At 34.3% G+C, this 18,305-nt stretch overlaps 1 protein-coding gene across 11 annotated transcripts in view; it reads right to left on the bottom strand.

Annotated features, from left to right (window-relative positions):
* Positions 1-18,305, bottom strand: part of CEP290 (centrosomal protein 290) — a 54,828-nt gene that overhangs the window by 1,260 nt on the left and 35,263 nt on the right. For 4 of the 11 annotated variants that reach the window (XM_055808293.1, XM_055808292.1, XM_055808291.1 and 1 more), the window contains 21 exons: positions 18,049-18,156; positions 17,827-17,961; positions 16,940-17,206; positions 15,743-15,850; positions 14,950-15,149; positions 14,053-14,266; positions 13,720-13,857; positions 13,412-13,633; positions 12,728-12,841; positions 11,184-11,329; positions 10,126-10,281; positions 9,398-9,521; positions 8,209-8,859; positions 7,041-7,175; positions 6,700-6,786; positions 4,882-5,046; positions 4,418-4,540; positions 3,948-4,108; positions 2,728-2,869; positions 973-1,046; positions 737-840 (listed from right to left, as the gene is read on the bottom strand). In XM_055808293.1, coding sequence (XP_055664268.1) covers positions 737-840; positions 973-1,046; positions 2,728-2,869; positions 3,948-4,108; positions 4,418-4,540; positions 4,882-5,046; positions 6,700-6,786; positions 7,041-7,175; positions 8,209-8,859; positions 9,398-9,521; positions 10,126-10,281; positions 11,184-11,329; positions 12,728-12,841; positions 13,412-13,633; positions 13,720-13,857; positions 14,053-14,266; positions 14,950-15,149; positions 15,743-15,850; positions 16,940-17,206; positions 17,827-17,961; positions 18,049-18,156 — 3,574 coding nt within the window. Of the gene's footprint in view, positions 1-736; positions 841-972; positions 1,047-2,727; positions 2,870-3,947; positions 4,109-4,417; positions 4,541-4,881; positions 5,047-6,699; positions 6,787-7,040; positions 7,176-8,208; positions 8,860-9,133; positions 9,200-9,397; positions 9,522-10,125; positions 10,282-11,183; positions 11,330-12,727; positions 12,857-13,411; positions 13,634-13,719; positions 13,858-14,052; positions 14,267-14,949; positions 15,150-15,742; positions 15,851-16,939; positions 17,207-17,826; positions 17,962-18,048; positions 18,157-18,305 lie in introns of those variants that run through there. The other 7 variants (XM_027794161.2, XM_055808300.1, XM_055808295.1 and 4 more) reach the window with 6 other exon arrangements.

Below are 18,305 nucleotides of genomic sequence, written 5' to 3'. Positions count from 1 at the left end.
TAACAGGGTTAAGTATTGGGATGAACAACCATCAAAAATTCAAGTCATCTGGGCTTTTCTTTAGTTTTTGTACAAATTAGGTGGTGGTGTCTAGTTCCTGTGACAGAATGCAATACTTCACTAGCCAGTCTGTTAGCACACTTCTGAGAAATACACGTACAGTTTCTCGGAATTAAATACAGGCAAACTGGAAATAATGTAGTATTAAGGATCTTGTTAGTTTTATTCATAATTTCAAGAGGGTTAATTCCCCCCGCCCAAGTCATATGGCAGTGTGCTGCTCTGCTTTTCCTATGGGACAGATGCCTGTTAGGTCTTAAATCATTCACAGAGCTGGTATCTGGAAATAGATGCTCATTCTCTGGCAGCTTGGAACCCAAGGCAACAGGGGTAGGCAAGAGGTTCTCAAGGAATGACTGACATCTTACAAACAGTCTTTTGAGGTTTATAATGCAAATGGTGGCATGAACTACATTATCCTCTCAGAATGGGAAAACTGTTACAAAGATTACACTGTCTTGTTCAAGGTAATTATGGAGATTTTTAGTAACACTTCTCTATGAAAAGCTTGTGTAAGTACTCAAAAATCCAAGACCTGAGTCTGCTCCAGTTTACTCTACTCTGGTATTAATACAGTTCAAATAACTAGATTTATTATTGTTTTGCACATACATGTTAAATAAAAATAGGGCCAAAATACAGGAAGGTCTTTATTTTAGGTATTGAAAATGATTACCGGCTGCAGGACTTTCACTTGTATATGTGTGTAGGAGGTGCTTATAATCTTCCACCTGGTGAGCTAGTTCTGCTTTCTCTTTCTCTAACTGACTAGTAGTTAGTCTGTAAAAATAAAAGTTTTAGAACAATTTTTAGAAAATATTAAAAAAATACTAGAAAATAAAATTTCCTGATCATTCTTGTTTCATGTATACTGGCTAAGGTTATTTATTTAGCTGTTTAAAAGTACGTTACCTTAAAAGTTGAAGCTCCCTGACGAAGCTTTGCTCTGTCCTTTCACCTTCAGGAAGGTGTTTGAGAAGCTCAATCTTGAAAGAAAAATCAAGAAAGTTTTACTATTGAAAACAGTATCCATGGATAATGCAGTTATGATGGAGTTCTCTCTGATACTGGATTAAAAAGATGAATGAAAATAATATTAAGGATGTAACCAAGTACTAGGTTATCACAGAAAAAAAAAACCCGAAGTGTTCCATCTACTGACAGTTTCCACAGAGCTAATTATCCACAGCCTTTTAAAAGTTAGCATAGATCATTGCTACATATTTTATGAAGGGTGAAGAAAAAACGTATTCAAAAGATTTAGAAAGAAAGTTAAGACACATAGCTACATTAGCATAATTTATACATCTGCTTAAGGACATGATATGCGTAAGTCCTTCAGAGTGCTTTAAAAAAGTACTACTGATGTGTTTATTTGCATATCTAGCCGTCCAGGTTCCTTTTTAAACATAATACAAAAAGCCTGTGATTTTGCAATGAAAACCCAAGTGAGTGTATGTTGACAAGAAAATGACCTGCAGTTGTAAGTTAGAATAGGTCCCTGACCAGAGAGGGAGTTAGCTTCTAGAAGTGCCCTTCAGTAGAAGATGCAGGAGCAAAAAATCAGTTTTTTAAATATGAGGCTATATACAGTTTTTTAATGCAGTGACAATTCATGAATTCTCGTAAGGCTACTCTTGGTGATAGGCTTTATTACTATCTAAAATGCTAGGGATTTGGGGTTTTTTCCACAATCAATCTGTGTTTCTTTGAAACATAGTTAACCTTGACAACGTTTTTTCATCACTATTTGAGACATTAAAGAAACTGGGAACTGTGTCACTCCAGAGTAATATCACATAATGAAAGAATTTTATCTGTGTGTTAATTTTTCTCCTAGTATACATTTTACGTTAATAATGCTGACTTTAGAAAGGGGAAAACAGAAAAAAATAACAAAATAGTCATCTATAGGACTCAATTCCAAGTTTATTTATTGAACATATTTGCTTGCTTACATAATACATATGACTTGCTGTGTTGAAAGTTGTGTATTTGATACCTCACACTGAGAAAAGCTGGTACAAGATGCCTGGGGAAGAAAAGCATGCACTTACTAATAAATGAGAAGATGTAAGATAAGCTAGGTGGATAGTCCCAGGGCTACACCTCTGGAGTACTTAAAGGCCAAAATTTGATACATCTTTTCAGAGGTACCCGAGTTTAAAATTCATCAGCTCCTCCATGTGTGAAATAATTTTGTAAGACTTACTAGGGACTGCATGTAAGAGGACATACTGGAAACAGGCATGAAGATGTCCTTTAGGATGGCAAAGTCAATTGCCCCAAAAGATGTGGAAAGAAGATAGAAGTCCCAGTAGCAAACTCACTCTGGAACAAGCTGGAAAGACTTTAAGACCATTTGAAGCATCTGTACCTACAGGCTTTCATGTGATCAATGAAACTATAATTAAAAAACCCTACAGAAAATACAGTAGAAAAAAATTAATTTTCCCCTAAGACTGCAAGTCAAGAATATATATTGATAATAAGTGGCAAACCTCATTAACTGGCCAAAATATGTAAATGTACAGTTATGGTGACTCAGACTGAAAAAAACAACTGTAAAAGCATGTCTTCGAGAAAAAAATGGACTTTCCCAACACAGACATTAGAAATAATATTAAGCAATATATTCTCAGAGTCATCTGGCTATATTTTACTTACCTGTTCTTTTACATCTTCCAAGTTTTTATCAGCATCGTGTTCATGTTCTGTTGCTTCCTGAAGCAGCTGTTTAAGGTCAGGAATGCTTTGGGGTTTTTTACCAATCTCCATTTCCATTTCCTTCACCTTAGTTTCATGCATCCTGGTAGTATTTTTATTCAGAAAAAGACAAGAGCAAAAGCTAATACTTTTGCAGAAAGAGAGACTAAAATATCTTTAGGAGATTAAATGCTATAAAATACACCCTAAAATATGTTTGGGGCATTGGCCTTGAAATAATCACTGGTCTTATTTATAAGTGAACTGAAAGAAGCATAATGAAAAATACATTTTTAATCTTGGAATAAAGGCTTATCCAAATGTTAAAGTTTTGTGGATCTTTGTGCCTACACTTTGTTGAAGGGGGACTGGATTCTTTTTATGTAGTTAGACTAGTAGTTAATCTGTAAAAATAAAAGTTTTAGAACAATTTTTAGGAAATATTAAAAAAAAGTCTGAGGTTTTATTTAAAAATCTAGAAACGGTGATTCCCACACTTCATTTTATATATTGGGAAAGATAATTATGCTGGTCTCCAAGTTTTTCTCCCTTCTTCTACAGATAACAGAATCAACTGGCTGACTGCAACTAACCTTCAGAACACACATGAAGGATCTTTAGCTACACCTACATGTCCTAAGGAGTACAGAAATCCCAGTGGGTCTTCTAACACAACCTTTGCACATTTACATAGTTAAACGTAGATTCAAATGCATCCAAGCTGGAAAATGCAAGTTGCTGGCTTCCAGTCTTTTGTTTCAGATTGTCATCCATGTGGTAAGATACTAAAATACTTTCTGTGTTCAGGAAAAATGCCAACATTCTACAGAGCACAAATCCAATACATTTAAGCAGCAAGGCACACAAAATACTTCCTTTACCAGAATTACCCAGAAGTCTACAGCAGATCTGAAGAAGGGAGATAAGTAACTAGCTACTGTATAGAAGTGGCTAACAAGCCCAGTACTTAGGGACACTAGATCTCTGCTGGATTCATTTCAGAGACCTGTATACTGATTCTACATACTAATACAGAATAAGAAAATACAATATGGATAATATAAAACTATCTTCAAAAGAGGAAAGAAAAATTACAAAAAAGAAAGTAAAATTTGATTGCTAATATTTAAAGAGGAATTAACACTTGTGTTTATCTTCCTTACTTTGCTCACAATTCCTACCTTGTTACAACGGATTTCCAGCTTTTGCTATCAGCTCTGCCAAACTGGCTCTCAGCCAAATTTAACCTCTTAATGGTTTCCTCCAGCTGTATAGTTAACTTCTCATTTAATATCTCCAAGTTATTCTTCGCTATTCGTAGCTTCTCTCCACTGTCAGCTTCCTATTGTTCAATAAAAACACAGGTTTATGGAATACTTAACCTCATGTGCAGCACAGGATTATCCATCATGACGGTGACGGGTCAGCACTGATTTAGAGGAAAATGGTGCATCCAAGATCACTAGCACTACAACTTCCAAGTTCTTTCTTGGGCTGATTCTTGGAGGTCTCTTCTCCACATAAAACTAAAAATTCTATCACAGCAGTATCAGTACTTAGAAAAGTGTCCATTCCACATCAACCATTCAGAAATAAAAACAAACAAGCCAGTAACTAATGGAAATAAAGGGATGCATTACAATAATCATACCTTTTTCAGTTCTTTACGCAGCCTCTCGTTTTCAGTAATGACTTTTTCCATTCCTTTGGCTTTAGATTCATAATGCATACTCAGCTCGCCCCTCAAATGAAGCTTCATTTTTTCCATTTCAGACTAAATATCAAACAGTTTGTTAAAACACATGTACATTGCTTAGTTGAAAATTTCAGATTTCCATTTTTAAAGCACAGCCTAGTTACAGCTACCCAGCACAATGAACATAATGTTTCATCACATATTTAAGGATATCCTTAAGGACAGAATACCTTTACATAAATCATGCATTATGTTATACCAAAATGAAGTTTTGCTTTTCTGTTCTACAGGTTTTGTATTTGGTATTTTTAAAACACTGTTGTGCCAATCAATGTTTCCAACAGGCTTGCTGCTCCATTTCCCTACTAACTTGCATATAAACTGCTATCTAAATATAGGTACTGGAGACAAATCAGTACCTTTAGCCTCTCATTTTCCTGTTCAAGATCAAGTAATTTCTCATTAGAAACCACAGCAGGAGCTTTTTTCAAATCTTCATTTTCTCTTTGGACTCTCTCTACAACCTTTTTCATCAAACCAATTGTTTTTTCCAATTCTGGAACTGTCTTTCCACTTCTACCAGCCTATACAGAGGGAAGAAAAAAAAGCAGAAAGTAGTACACAGTTCATCTTGACACTCTGAGATACTCCAAGTCTTACTTTAATGCTCATTTTCCCACTGCAATTTATATTTATAAAAAAAGAAAGCTGCAGTTAGTCTCAAAATCTGCTCTACTTTACGAACTAAACAGAAACATTAAGGAAATAAATCAAACTACAACAACTTCTAAAGCAATTTGGTTAGCCAACAGACTGTAGAATTGCTTGAATGGTAATACTGTCTGAGTGGGAAAAAAAAATAGCTGGGAGCTTGAGGGAGGAAAAGAAGGCCCATTTTTAGCAATCATATTTCTACTGGATTGAAGTGACAGTAGAACTGCATCTTAAAGCATGATTAAATCTTCTCCCTTTCCCAAGGCATATATTCTCCTTGCAGATTGATAAATAAATAAATATGGGAAAAAACCCTCATCATTTCTCCATTTTTCTTCTTTCACCATGTTTGTGGTGAGGTAGAGAAGCTGTTAAAGGGTCTTTAAAAGCATTATTTTCTCATATATTTGTAGCGATGGTTTTCCTCATCAATAATAATTTAAAGATGCTGTTTCTAGCTCTGGGCCCATGAAGTACCTCCTTTTCTTTCCACAGAGGTAAGAGGCACAGTACAGTGGAAAATGGGGAAGATTTTACTCCCTGGAGCCCTACATAAACCTATATAGCAACCAAGTTTTGGAAGTTAAAACTGACTTAATTCCTTCTTCTCTAAAGTAACTGGAGGGATTAGGACATTCGTGTTGGTACACAGCAGAGTTAAAGAAAAACCTCTGTCAGATCTTGGTACCTGAGAAGGGAGGGAGATTCTGAATTTGCTGTCGCCTCAGAACACTTGCATGAAACAGTTTTATAAACTGAATTTCCTTATCCAAAACTACCACTACATAATAGATAGGTAGAAACACAAGCAGTCCATGCAAGGTACAAGTAAAAGAGTGGGAAATAGACAATCTTTTCCAGGCACCCAGCCACAGAACTCATTCTCCTTGTATGCTGAAACAGCTATGAAGGCACTGAGGAGATTTTATTAGATCAGCTTCCTTTAAAAGGTCACACAAATAGTTTGACAGGTTAGTGTCAAGGGAGATAGTGGGCACTGCTGAAGCCTTTTTTCCCCTGTAACTTCAGATATATTGTTCTATTAAAATAGCTGACAGCAGCTAGGGTAAAATTTAACTGTGATATCTTGCACAGTACAACAAAAAACTTCACTAACAGAAACTTACACTACCACCTGCATCAAATCAATATTCTATCTTTTAAATCATAAAGCTGTAATTGTATAGTGCATTTATGTAAATACATGAATATAATTGTCAACAGTAGGGCTGTAACTCCTATTGTTTTGTACAAATATGTTTCTGAAGATAATTTTAATCCAAATGACAAAAAAAGACCATGACAGCACACATCTTAATAATGTAGCTCTAGTCTTTCTAGTGGTCCTATTAATTGAATCTCACTAATTTATTATAGCACTTTGGCAACACAATAAACAAGTAAGAACAATTCCTGTTTGCCTTTGGTTGACTAAAAATAATTTAGCTTTACTAAAACATTGCTTTTTATTGGTATTGTGTTTTCATGTAGTTATGATGAAAACTGCTGTTAACAATACTCACCCCTCTTACACTGCCCAGCTTTTGTTCAACAGCTTCTTTCTCTTTTTTGAGAAGTTCACACATTTCTTTTAGGTCACCTACTTGGTCCTATAAAAACAAAGTAATTAGCAACTTATTTAAATTTGAAATTGAGGTGAACAGTAACAAAATTACAGTTGGTTTACTTTGAAAAATGTAAACAGAAAGCAATTTTCCATCATTTCTACCAGCCATTCAACCTTCTCATCTTCCATAAAACCATGAAAAACTGACAGTATGTACAGAAAAGATCTCCCATTTCTTTTTAAGCAATCCCCTAACCTGTGTCAGGGTAAAGAAGACTAAAGGTAAAAAGGTGTTACCTTTAGTCTTGGCAAATCTTTATTGGCCTGCTCTAGCTGGAATCTTAGCTCAATGTTTTCAGATGACAGTCTTAAGTTTTCCTTGAAAACTTCTTGTTCTCTTCGATATTGATCATCTGATCCTATTCCTGATGTCTTAAGAAAATGGAGGGGGAAAAAATTATTATTAAGTCGAAATGCACTGATCATTGTACCAGTGATAAACTGATAAAGAGCAACAGAGAATTAGTATTTTTCACAGATATAAAACAGATGACAGTTATATCAACAGTTTTGATCTAATCTGTTCTGATTTTAATTCCTTCTCCTACATTTTCTAAACTTGCTTAAACTGTAGGGGAAGTTTAAAAATCGGTATAAATCAGTAAAAATTCTGTCAAACCAAAATTAACTTTCAAACTACTGGGTAGAAATAAATTCTAAAGTCTAAAAGACAAAAAAGCTGCTGAGTGTAGTAAGCTGTGACATTCTACCTGGGAACACCATCTAATTGTAATAAAGACATTAGAATATATCCTTAAATAGTACATATAGCATAAGGAATTTCACTTAAGGCAAACAGATCACAGAGCAAGTCAGAAAGAGTAGTATATAACTCTAATTCTTAAGTCTGTCTGTTAGTTCCTACAATCTTAAGTCTCCATCCGTGGAGGCTATTAATTTCTGCTACATAAAGACTGCTTTGCATGCCTTATATAGCCAGTTTGAATCATAAGTATATGGTAAATTACTGTGCCTGACTAGTAAACAGTAAAACCTTTTGATAATATAATAAGCAGCAGTTTTGACTTAGATAATTATGGAATTAACTGTATGATCCATTAATTAATCACTAATAATGATAGGAATAAAGTATTTGCTTCAATAAAGTGTATTTTTTTCCTACTGTAAGTAATAACACATCATAAGTCTCTTAACTAATGCATGTATCAATGGGATTATTTGTAAACTTTTTGGATCAAAACTTTAGAGTCAATAGCAGCTTACTTCTGAGCTGACATGTATGCCTATCATGAAAGTATAAGGTTTGCTTTATGGACCACTTGGGAACTACTTCAATATCCCTCCAGACCACGCATAGGAAAGCACTACATTATCAAAATCAAACTATTCTATTTCTACATCGTGTATACAGAAGAAACGTTAAAGGACTGCTACAGTATCAAACCTCAGGCATTTCACAAAATTCTGGGGTTGTTTCAACCCCCTCTGTACAACTTCGGTAAGTTTCATATTTATCTTCTGCAGTGGGTTGATTCATTTCATTATTCACATTTATTTTTTCTGTTTCATAGCCATTAGCTTGATTAGAAGGTTGCCCTGAATCAGACTGATTGCAGCTCATTCTGTCAGTGTCATGCTCTTCTACACCTTCTTCTTCATCAACATTTGATTGCTTGAGTATTTCTTGCTTCCTCTCCTCTTCTTCAAACTCCTCATTAAGTTTTCCATTTTCAGTTTGGGTTGTATTTTCTTCTTTTTCACTGCAGTTCTCTTCATCAGCTTCAGCTATACTTTTGTTCTTCAGTCCTTCCCTAGAAATATCTGTATCTTTGCATTTCTCACTATCTTCAGGATGCTGCTCAGGAGACACTTCTGTGCTTGCATCCGCAGTAGCATCATGGCCTTCTTTATGCATGATGGATGTTTGCACGTCTGCTTCCTCATCTATGCCACTGCCATCAGTAATGCTATGATTAGTCTGATGTTTGATTTCATCCCTATTTGAAATAAATTTCTTTTGAAGGGAATTCAAAAATTTTTGTTTACCGATACTGATAGGAACAGACTTGGTCAGTTCAGTTTGGTCACATGTACTCTGATTCAAGTTGAAGACAGAATCAAGCATGAAAGAAAAGCAGAAGACAGTAAAACAGAACAGGAAATAAAGAAACCTGGAATGTACTGTTAAATGTATTTCTTGAATGATCAAGATAACCTAATAATGCAATATAATGAACCTTGTAAAAATCAAAACACAACAAAACCACCTAATGTAACTGAAACGCAGCTCAGTATTTTCCCAAACACTCTGTATCTCAAATTTTGAATCAATAGGGAATACAGAAGTAGTCTCTCAGCTGCAGACTTACATATTTAAAAATACATATCCCTTATTTCTCCACATATGCTTGGATGATGAATATTTCAGCTTCTACCTGTAGAACACAGAAACTACGTTTTGGATTTGTTGTGTTTTTTAAAAAACAGTAAAAACTGAGCATTTCATATATTTTTATAGAAAACTAAAATTTGAAATAAAACCACTAAATGACACAGAATACCAAATGGCTAATAAATATTTTTGTTCAGTAGGTAGAATTCCTCTAGGTAATAAGGTCACATTATTAACTTACCAATGGTCTAGAATATGTGTGTCTCGAACATTGTTTCTGCAATGCATGAAGCTTTTCCTGGAGGTACTGATTTTTGAAATGTAATTCTTCTACAGCATAATCTCGTGGCATTGCTTGCTGTGTTCTACATCAAAAATTTAATCGAGCCAAAACAAACAAATGGCTATTAATGCAGAAAAACATCCCTTAAGGTAAAAAAATCCATGAACACCTGGATTACTAGACTGGGTTTTCTAGGATTACTGGGCTAGTTATTCTAAATCAGTGTTAGCCATATACACTTCCAACTAATCCCTGTGAACTGAAAGCACTTACTTTGGCAAAAGGAATGTTCTTTTGAGACATGTACAGCTTCTATTTTCAGGTACACTACGCACTGTGTTAGTGGATACACTGATTAAGAATACAATCTCTAACTGCAACTTCGCAGTTCCAGTAACTTTCACCAACTCTAACCTGTAATTATAATTTTACATAATAGAAGCCAGATGTTTTTCGTATTATTTAGCTTTTTAGAACCATGAACCAATGCTGAACATTCTCTGAACATACACAATTGCTCCCAAGTAACTAAGTTTTCTCATCAGAGACTCGAAGGTTTTTTGAAATTCCCCTGTTTTTTTCCTTATTGAACCAATTGGTCTGACAGACACTATCTACCTCTTTCCACAATTTTTTTCTCATTTAGATATTTTATTTTTTACAGATTCTTTCAAAATGCCTCTCACCTCATGTAAGCAACTTCATTTTCTAATTCTAGATTCCGTTTTCTTAGTTCTTCCAGTTCCTTTTCAGTCTCTGAGGCTCTTACACCAACAACACGGTCAACAGTGACACCAGTAGTTTTCAGTTTCTTCTGTAGAACAATTTTCTCTTTTTCAGTCCTGCAACATTCAGTAAATTTACATTTAAAGCTTTATTGGCTAACTTGCTTTCTTTAGGAGAAAATATTTCTTGCTGTAAAGAATCTACATTTGCAATTTATTTGCTCACTGAACCACACCCCCTTTTCTGCTTCATAAGGTTACCTTATAGACAGTACAGCTTTACCTAAAAGAACTCAAACCCCAAACCTGGGGGGGGGGGGGGGGGGGGGGGCGGGGCGGGGCAGAACAATATCAGTATTATGCATGTTATGCATGTCATAAACCACTTGCTGGTCTTGCCTGTGTTTTATGTGAAATTCATGCAAGACTTGCTAAGAATAAATGCCATTTTGAAGCAGTTTCAAACCACAATTTAACAACAGCTACAATCACTGTAATAGTTCCCTCTCTTTCTGCATCAGTAAAACCCTGCCATTACTGTACTGAAGCCAACATAACACTTGCAGAGGTTTTGCACGTTTTTTTTTTAAAAAGGCTTCCATCTCACAATCCTAGTACCATCAGTACTGCAGTAGCACTATGTATAACAGTAGCACAGTGTCCAATCCTAGCAATCTGATTAAAATAAAGTGGTGAGAAACAGCCTGTCTTCAGAAAACTTTTTTGTTTCATGGGAATAACAGAACGCTGTATCCAACTATTATAATAAAGGACTTAAAATTATTTTTATTCAGAGGCAGTTTCTTGTAATAAAGGTTGTTGGCTTCTATAAGGGAAATGACACTAGAGGAGTAGCCTGTTGCTTGAAAATTAACTAATCCTGTTAAATGTCAATAGCAATGTAAAATTCTAGGTATCAGTCTTATAAACATAACAAACTTATAACTATTATGTGGCAAACATATTTGGATTTCCCTTATGTCATTATTTTGTAGCTAAATCTATTAAAACCAACTCACTTGGTATAAATTTCCTTCAGTGTGTTCAACTGTTTGGCTAAAGCATCTGCTTCTTTTTCCTTTTCCCTTAGTTTGTTCCGCAATCCTTCCATTCTGATTTGCCATTTTTTACCTTCTTCCCATCTAATTATTTCCTCTTTGGAGGTCTGTGAAACAGATAAAAGAAATTATGTGTTTATTTTGAATTTTTTTCTTAAGCAAAATAAGAAAACACATTAGAAAACCAAGAATGACATATTCTTCATTTATCAATTTAAAACATGAAGCCATAGCTGGCATATATTATTTACCATAAGGTAAACAGCTGGCCCAGCTGGATAGGTTAAGTACGCTGTACTGACTGGTGTATAAAACTGATGCAGTTTAATGCTATTACCAAATTCTTCCTTAGCATTTAATATCCATTTTACAAAAAAGGAGGGAAACATTTTATGAAAATAGAGGTGCTAGTACATTGTATCCTTTTACTGTGAATTACACATTAGTAAAGAACAGAGATTAAAGAAAAAAAAGTTATTTTCTATGCCAATTTAAAGCAGATCTTTCTTCTGCAGCTCACCAGGTGTTTATTAGCCCCTGCTGCACAGATGCACAATTGGTCATTTTAGTTTATTTTTTCCTATGATAAAGAGAAGTTACAATTCAGTAACTGTATATTATACAGCAGTTAAAACCATACCTATATGACCACAAATGGTTACTGAAAAATCACAGTCAATAATTCCTGTAAGCAATTTTGTTGTTTTTTTTTTTTTTAAAAAAGAACTTTTTCCTTCTCCAGTTAGCCCATGTACTTTCTTTTCTGTCTTCATTCTAAACAGTTACTGCAATTAAGGGACAGACACAAAGCAAGATCTTGGAAAAAACAAGTCAAGTTTGAGAAAAAGGTCTAGACACTATGCAACAGGCATTTAAAAAGTCTCAAATTAACTGGAAGTATAAATGCAGTCCTAGAATAATATTTAGAATCACAAATAACTTGAATGACATTTTACAAGCATGATATAATATTCCAGTATACCTTATGATTACCGTGACAAACCACTGATTAGTTACTGAAGTAGTAAAGTAACAAGCAAAAACCCAAATGAAACAACTGGTGAAATGAACACACTTCCAATTACTCAGAATGTCTTGCATGTGAAGAACAATCATTTGCACAGACATCATGCTTTTTATAATTCACACTTCTGCTCCCAAGTACTTCGTGGTTTTATCATTGCATTGATTTTGCAAATGCACATTTGACAGTCCTTATGTAATCAATTTCACTGCTACCTATAACATCTTAGTTTTCTAAGATTTGTAATGAACCTTTAACTCTACAAAAGGGGCAGGAAAACATTACTGTACCAGTACTAAGCAACACAAGCAGTAACAAAGAGCATGGGAAATATCAAGAAGTTACAGTCATGAAAGTGCTTTTCTTCTGATCAAGTTTGGTTGGTTGGTGGGGTGTTTTTTTCAGAAGCAATAGGGAGCATTAAACTGCCTAGACCTAGACTGATGATGTCTTTCAAAGCTATGATCTATATATCACATACCTTGTCTTCTCTTACACTTTTTTTTTCTGTTTCTTCACACTTCTCAAGTTCATTTTCCAACTTTTTATTTTTTTTCTGAAGTGCATCTATCAGATTCTCTTCATCAGCTTTGCTCTGAAAAATTACAAACTTTTACAAATTTAAAGTTCACCATTACCTGAATATTTTTCTCCACTCAAAATATAAGGACTCTAATTCCAGTTGCTAGAATTAGTTTACAACCTAAATGATCTTTTAAAAATTATCTTTCAATTATTAAAAGTTTTGGAATGTAACTTTGCATTCTAAACTGAATGATCAGCAGGTAGCCGAATTAAAAAAAAATATATTAACCAATTCACTGTAAATCCTCTAATTTTCTTCTTAAAGGGGAAATGAGGACAGCCAGGAAGATCACAAAATTCCATTTTTCAAAGAAGCCTTGAAAATGGTAATTCAACTCCTCATATTCTTTCAAACATATTTCAAGGAGTAAGTTACTCTCAGTTTCTTCCTTTTATTTGAAGCATGCTTCCAACGGTAAAATTTCATAGCTCTGATGTAACGCACCTGATGAGCAAACCCAAATTTTTTAAAAAAGTTTAAGTCCCAATACCTGCCAAAAGTACTTAATCTTTCCCCCAAAACCAGCACATCTATGCAGAAACTTGACCAAGATTGAACATTTTGAAAAATCACTTTTACCTGAATGATACTGCTTAGCTTCCTAATCCGTTTCTTCAGTTCTTCATTTTCTTTTTCCATTTCATTTTTTTCTCTCAACATTTTAGCAAAAGCTTTTTTTTTCCCCTGAAGTTCTTGGTTCAACTCATCTCTTTCCTGAGACACAGAACTTTCCCTGGTTTTACTTATTTTAAGGTTATCTGTAAGTTTTGTAATCTGATTATTTAATTCCTCTATCTGTGTCTAAAAGAAAACAAACAAAACAGCAAACCTCATCAGGATTATCAACAATACAACACTGCAGTACAATGATATTACCTAGTACTCACTGTAAGCTCCTTGGTTTGTCTGTCAACAATCTCCTGGACATTCATATCTGCTTCTCTTTGTGATGCAGCAGAAATAATTTGCTGTTCAGCATGAGCAGTCATTTCTGCTCGGAGTTCCAGAAGTGCTTTACTCAAAGCCTAAAAATAATAAATTCAAGTTATTTTAAGTGAAGAAGCTGCAAACAGGAACATTACAAACCAAGAAAAAGGCAACTGTACTATATTATATTATGCAATTATATTCTACCTCCTGCTGTACTATACATAGAATTCTTAAGCATTAAGCAACATTAAACATTTATGTGACATAGGGATTAATTTTTGTTGACTAACTTTCTGCTGCTTCTCTTTTATGGCTAATTGGCTCTTCAGCTGTTCCAACAGGTTTTTCATTGTTGCTGTGGGTGCTCTACAATTTGCTTCTTTTTGGACTTCTAGTTCAGCTTTTACATTTGCTAATGCCTTTTCCTTCCGAGATAACATGTTCCTTAACTCGTTTACTTCATCTTTTAGTTGATCCACATCAACTGTGTGCTTTTCCTGAAGCCTAATGAAAAAATAAGCATTAATAGGGTGTACTGCAATAATTAAGTTAGCAAACTCCAAATAAATAACAAAGGGCATGGTGTTATATTTTTTATTATTGTTAAAGCAAATGACACACGGATTTGGAAACGGCAAAAGACTGACTCAACAAAGGCAGCCTCCATTTAGTAAGAAAATTCCTCAAAATCATCAGCAAAATGAGGTTAGAGCATTGTTCATTCTAATTCCTGGCCTTTAAAGAAAACATCATACTTTTTCTCCTTTTAAACAGGGGTTAAATTTTCATGAGTTTAAACTTGTTAAGGCAGAAAGTCCAAAGAGATGTACTGGGGGGAAAAAAAATCCAAACACAAACCAGCACATATCACAGTAGCTTAAAGATAACTCTCATACCAAGACTCCCTGAATACTTTCTTTTTCACTGAATGGCACAAAGCTAACAACTGAAAGGTGTCTTTCCAATCCACAGTTTTTTCAATATTATCCCTGATGAAGAGCTACAAATTAAAAATAATTTACAATTACCAACCATAGTAACTTTGAGTTAGTTTTTTTCAGCCAAATCTTAAATTCAGTAAAAACATGTTCAATTTGATAGACTAGTCCTGTAGCAACAATACACCATCGATTTGATCCAATCCAAGTGTCTTATGTGCGACTTATGTTAACAGTCTAAAAACTTACTGGGCTCTGATAGTCTCAAACTCCTTGATTTTCATTAAAGTAATTTGTTTTTGTTTCTCCAAATCAGATGATGTTTTCTTTAATTTTCCAACAAGTGAAGCAAGAGAATTATCCTGTTCTGCTACAGTTTGCTCCATTTCAGCTAAGCAGAGAAAACGTTTGCTGTCTGAAACTGATGAAGAAGTCTTTTTCCCTAACTCCTGTAAAACAGAAAAAAAAGCATGTGATAAAACATTTTAAGCTTTAAATCAAAGGTAAACATTACCGATGCATTTTAAACTCAGTCCTGAATATAACCAAACATTAATATCCAACACATTTATTTACTGAGATATGATCTTAGTCCACAGAGAAAGAGATCACCCTGGTTTGAAAAGAGCTTTGTGCATCTAATGATTCACAGAATAATCAGTTACATACAGGTTCCACCTTATCATAAAGTATCAAGAGAAAATTTGTACTGAAATGGGTTAGTTTAACGTAACCACAGACTGAATGGAAAGAACAGAAAACAAAATATATTTCTCTCTCCTAAAAGTCTCCATAAATTAGGATGATGATCTGAAAAATACTTATATATACTGAAGTGGTGACTTTGGTTTTTTACGCTTAACTTTTAAACCATCTCTTGCAAATTCTCTCAATAGTAATACAACAATAACTGTATCAACTAGCCATTTATTTTTCCTGTCATCATTTATCACATACTTTTGACTGCAAAAGTGTTCTTTCGAGCAACAATTTTTATAATTTGGGAACAACTTCACTAACCCCACAAATACACATAACTCACCAAAGCAGTCTGTCTGAATTTATTAAGGGAATTGTCCGTATGCACATTTAACTTCTGGTGTAGAACTCTAAGGTCTTCCTCGTGCTTCTTTGCTGTTTCCTCCTGTTCCTGTTAGTTCAAAATAAAAATATAACTCTACTGATGCACACTATTCCAGAAAGTCATGAAACTACAGTACCTTCATGTTGATTGCTCACTCACTGCCTAAGTATTGCTCCACAAACTTTCTTCTAATTCTGGCAGTTTGTAAAATTATTTTCTTCTTGCAATGATCAGTGATTATTTTTTTCCATTTTAACACCACAGGGAAAAAAATCTACTATTGCAGTTTTAAGTTATGTAGGAAGTAGTACAGTGCAACAGGACAAGAGCTGGAAAGCATAACAGTTGTGTTGGTCCCCACCACCTATGACTATCAATACAACAGCGATATCCGTGCTATGTACTTTTCACATCTCTTTACTTCAGACTACAGTGTGATCCTGTGGACTGAATGTCTACTAACAGACAGAGCACAGTACGCTCATTTTTAGACTGCATCTTCTGGTTTAGTTCAAACCAAAAAGACTTAAGATTTCTCCCAGAAGAAATAGCTACACCTATTAACCAAAGCACACCGAGTGAAGACGACAGGAAGTCTCCTTTGGAAATGTGCTCCTGATCCAAACACACTAAAACTGATGCATCTTTAGTCTTGAGTACCTCTTAGACACAAGGCTTAAAACATGCTTTAAGAGCATAAAGAATAAAGGATATAAATTATGCTTAAATAATATAAAGTACGCTTACATACACTGTTTATGCTTTAAAATATGCTTTAAGCAGCATATTTTCCATAAATGCATGCCCTTATTGTACCTTCCAAATTCATTGCAAGATGTAGTCCAGAGTTCATTGTTGCAAGTACTGGAAAATCTTATATAAAACACACTGAGACCACTTCGCACAGCAAAATTTTAACTTTCTTCCTGTCACAATATTTTAATTCCTAGACAGACATGATGTACGTTAACTTGAATGAGTGAGCCTCAGATTTTAAGAAGTTAAAAAATTCTACATTAATTTCTACATAAAAAATTACTAATTATCTCTGTTCCCTTAGGTAAGAAACTTTTTAATATTTAACTAGCAATAAGATAAGGAATCAACTAATACAACTTAAAAATGGAAGAATTTTTGTGCATAAAGTTTAACTACCTCTCTTGCTTTAGCAAGCAAATGTTGGTACTTTTTTAACACTTCCTCCTTTTGATTTAATCTTGCTTGCATATTTGCAATGGTTTGATGAGCAATTTTTATGGCATGATGGTACTCTGGATCATCTTCTTGTTTGCCTATTTTAGCCATTATCTTCTCTGTTTCTGATGCTGTAGGTAATCGAAGTCTTAGTTCATTTATAACTTTTTCTCTTGATAAAACGTTTTGTTCAGCTTTCCACACAGCAGTTTCCTTTTCTTTTAATTTCTACAACAAAAGGCAAATGTTGCATTTCCAGAAAGATTTGTCTAAATGGACTTATAAACACAAAACATTTTGCACTCGGTTCTGGCTGTATGGGATTACTATTAGATTTAAAAAGTCCCAGAATATTATTACTGAGTCTTTATGTATTATTTGCTTGGAACAAGACACTTGAGCAATTCATTTTGTGCTACCGAATTAGGAAGCTGGCAATTTTCAAATTTCTTAAGAACCAGAAAGTATTTTCTGTAACAGCATTTCCATTTAGCAAACCAAAATAAAAGGATTTTGCTAGGCTAATTGTTAAATTTAATGTAAAACTTGCTGAATTTAACTAGCTATAGTCAATTTAATTTTATATAGCAAGGGCATCTTACCCTACTAAATGAACAATCTAAAATACTCAAAAATCTTCCCCAATAATTTGTTCCAATGGAAAAAACCAGTTCATTTTAGTCATGCTGTGATTATATTATTTACATTTTCTCCATGTTAAATACTTCTAAGGGTTTAGACACATCTGAGTGACATTTATTAAAAGGCATTTATTCTATTGAAAAAACACTAAAGGGCTAAAAATTAAAATTTTGCCCCTTTATATGATAATTTATTCATTTAATTACCTCTTCCAGTGATTTGCAGGTTGCCCTAGTTTCCAGGATTGTTCGAATATGCTCCTGAATCTTTCTCAAAGCCAACTCAAGTTGTTGTGGTAGTGGCAAAGTAGGATCTGGAACTGACCCTGTAGCCTCTTCTAACTGCACAGAAAGATTTGTATTCATGTAATCTGACAGCTCTGAAAAACAGGGTTATGAGTCTATTTTTAATTAATGCAGTGCATGTACCTTTACAGCTGTACCAAGTATTTCATTTTGTTGATGGTCATACAGGTCTAATTGGCGCTGCAGTTCTACTTCCCTCTGATCCCAAGCCATCTGCCTTTCTTCATGAAACTGTAACAAAGGTTTGATAAAGATTTATTGAAGGCAATGGGAATTTTATAACCAACTTAAACAGAAAAAAAAAAAAGAGATACCAAACTGTAAAATACTCAAATGTGTTATAAAAAAGAATTATGTAACCAAGATACAAACACCTATAT

The sequence above is a fragment of the Falco peregrinus genome, chromosome 6 (genome assembly GCF_023634155.1).
Source record: "Falco peregrinus isolate bFalPer1 chromosome 6, bFalPer1.pri, whole genome shotgun sequence".
Classification (NCBI taxonomy): domain Eukaryota; kingdom Metazoa; phylum Chordata; class Aves; order Falconiformes; family Falconidae; genus Falco; species Falco peregrinus.
Note: the sequence above shows the minus strand (reverse complement) of the source record. Positions and strands in the feature narration are given on the sequence as shown.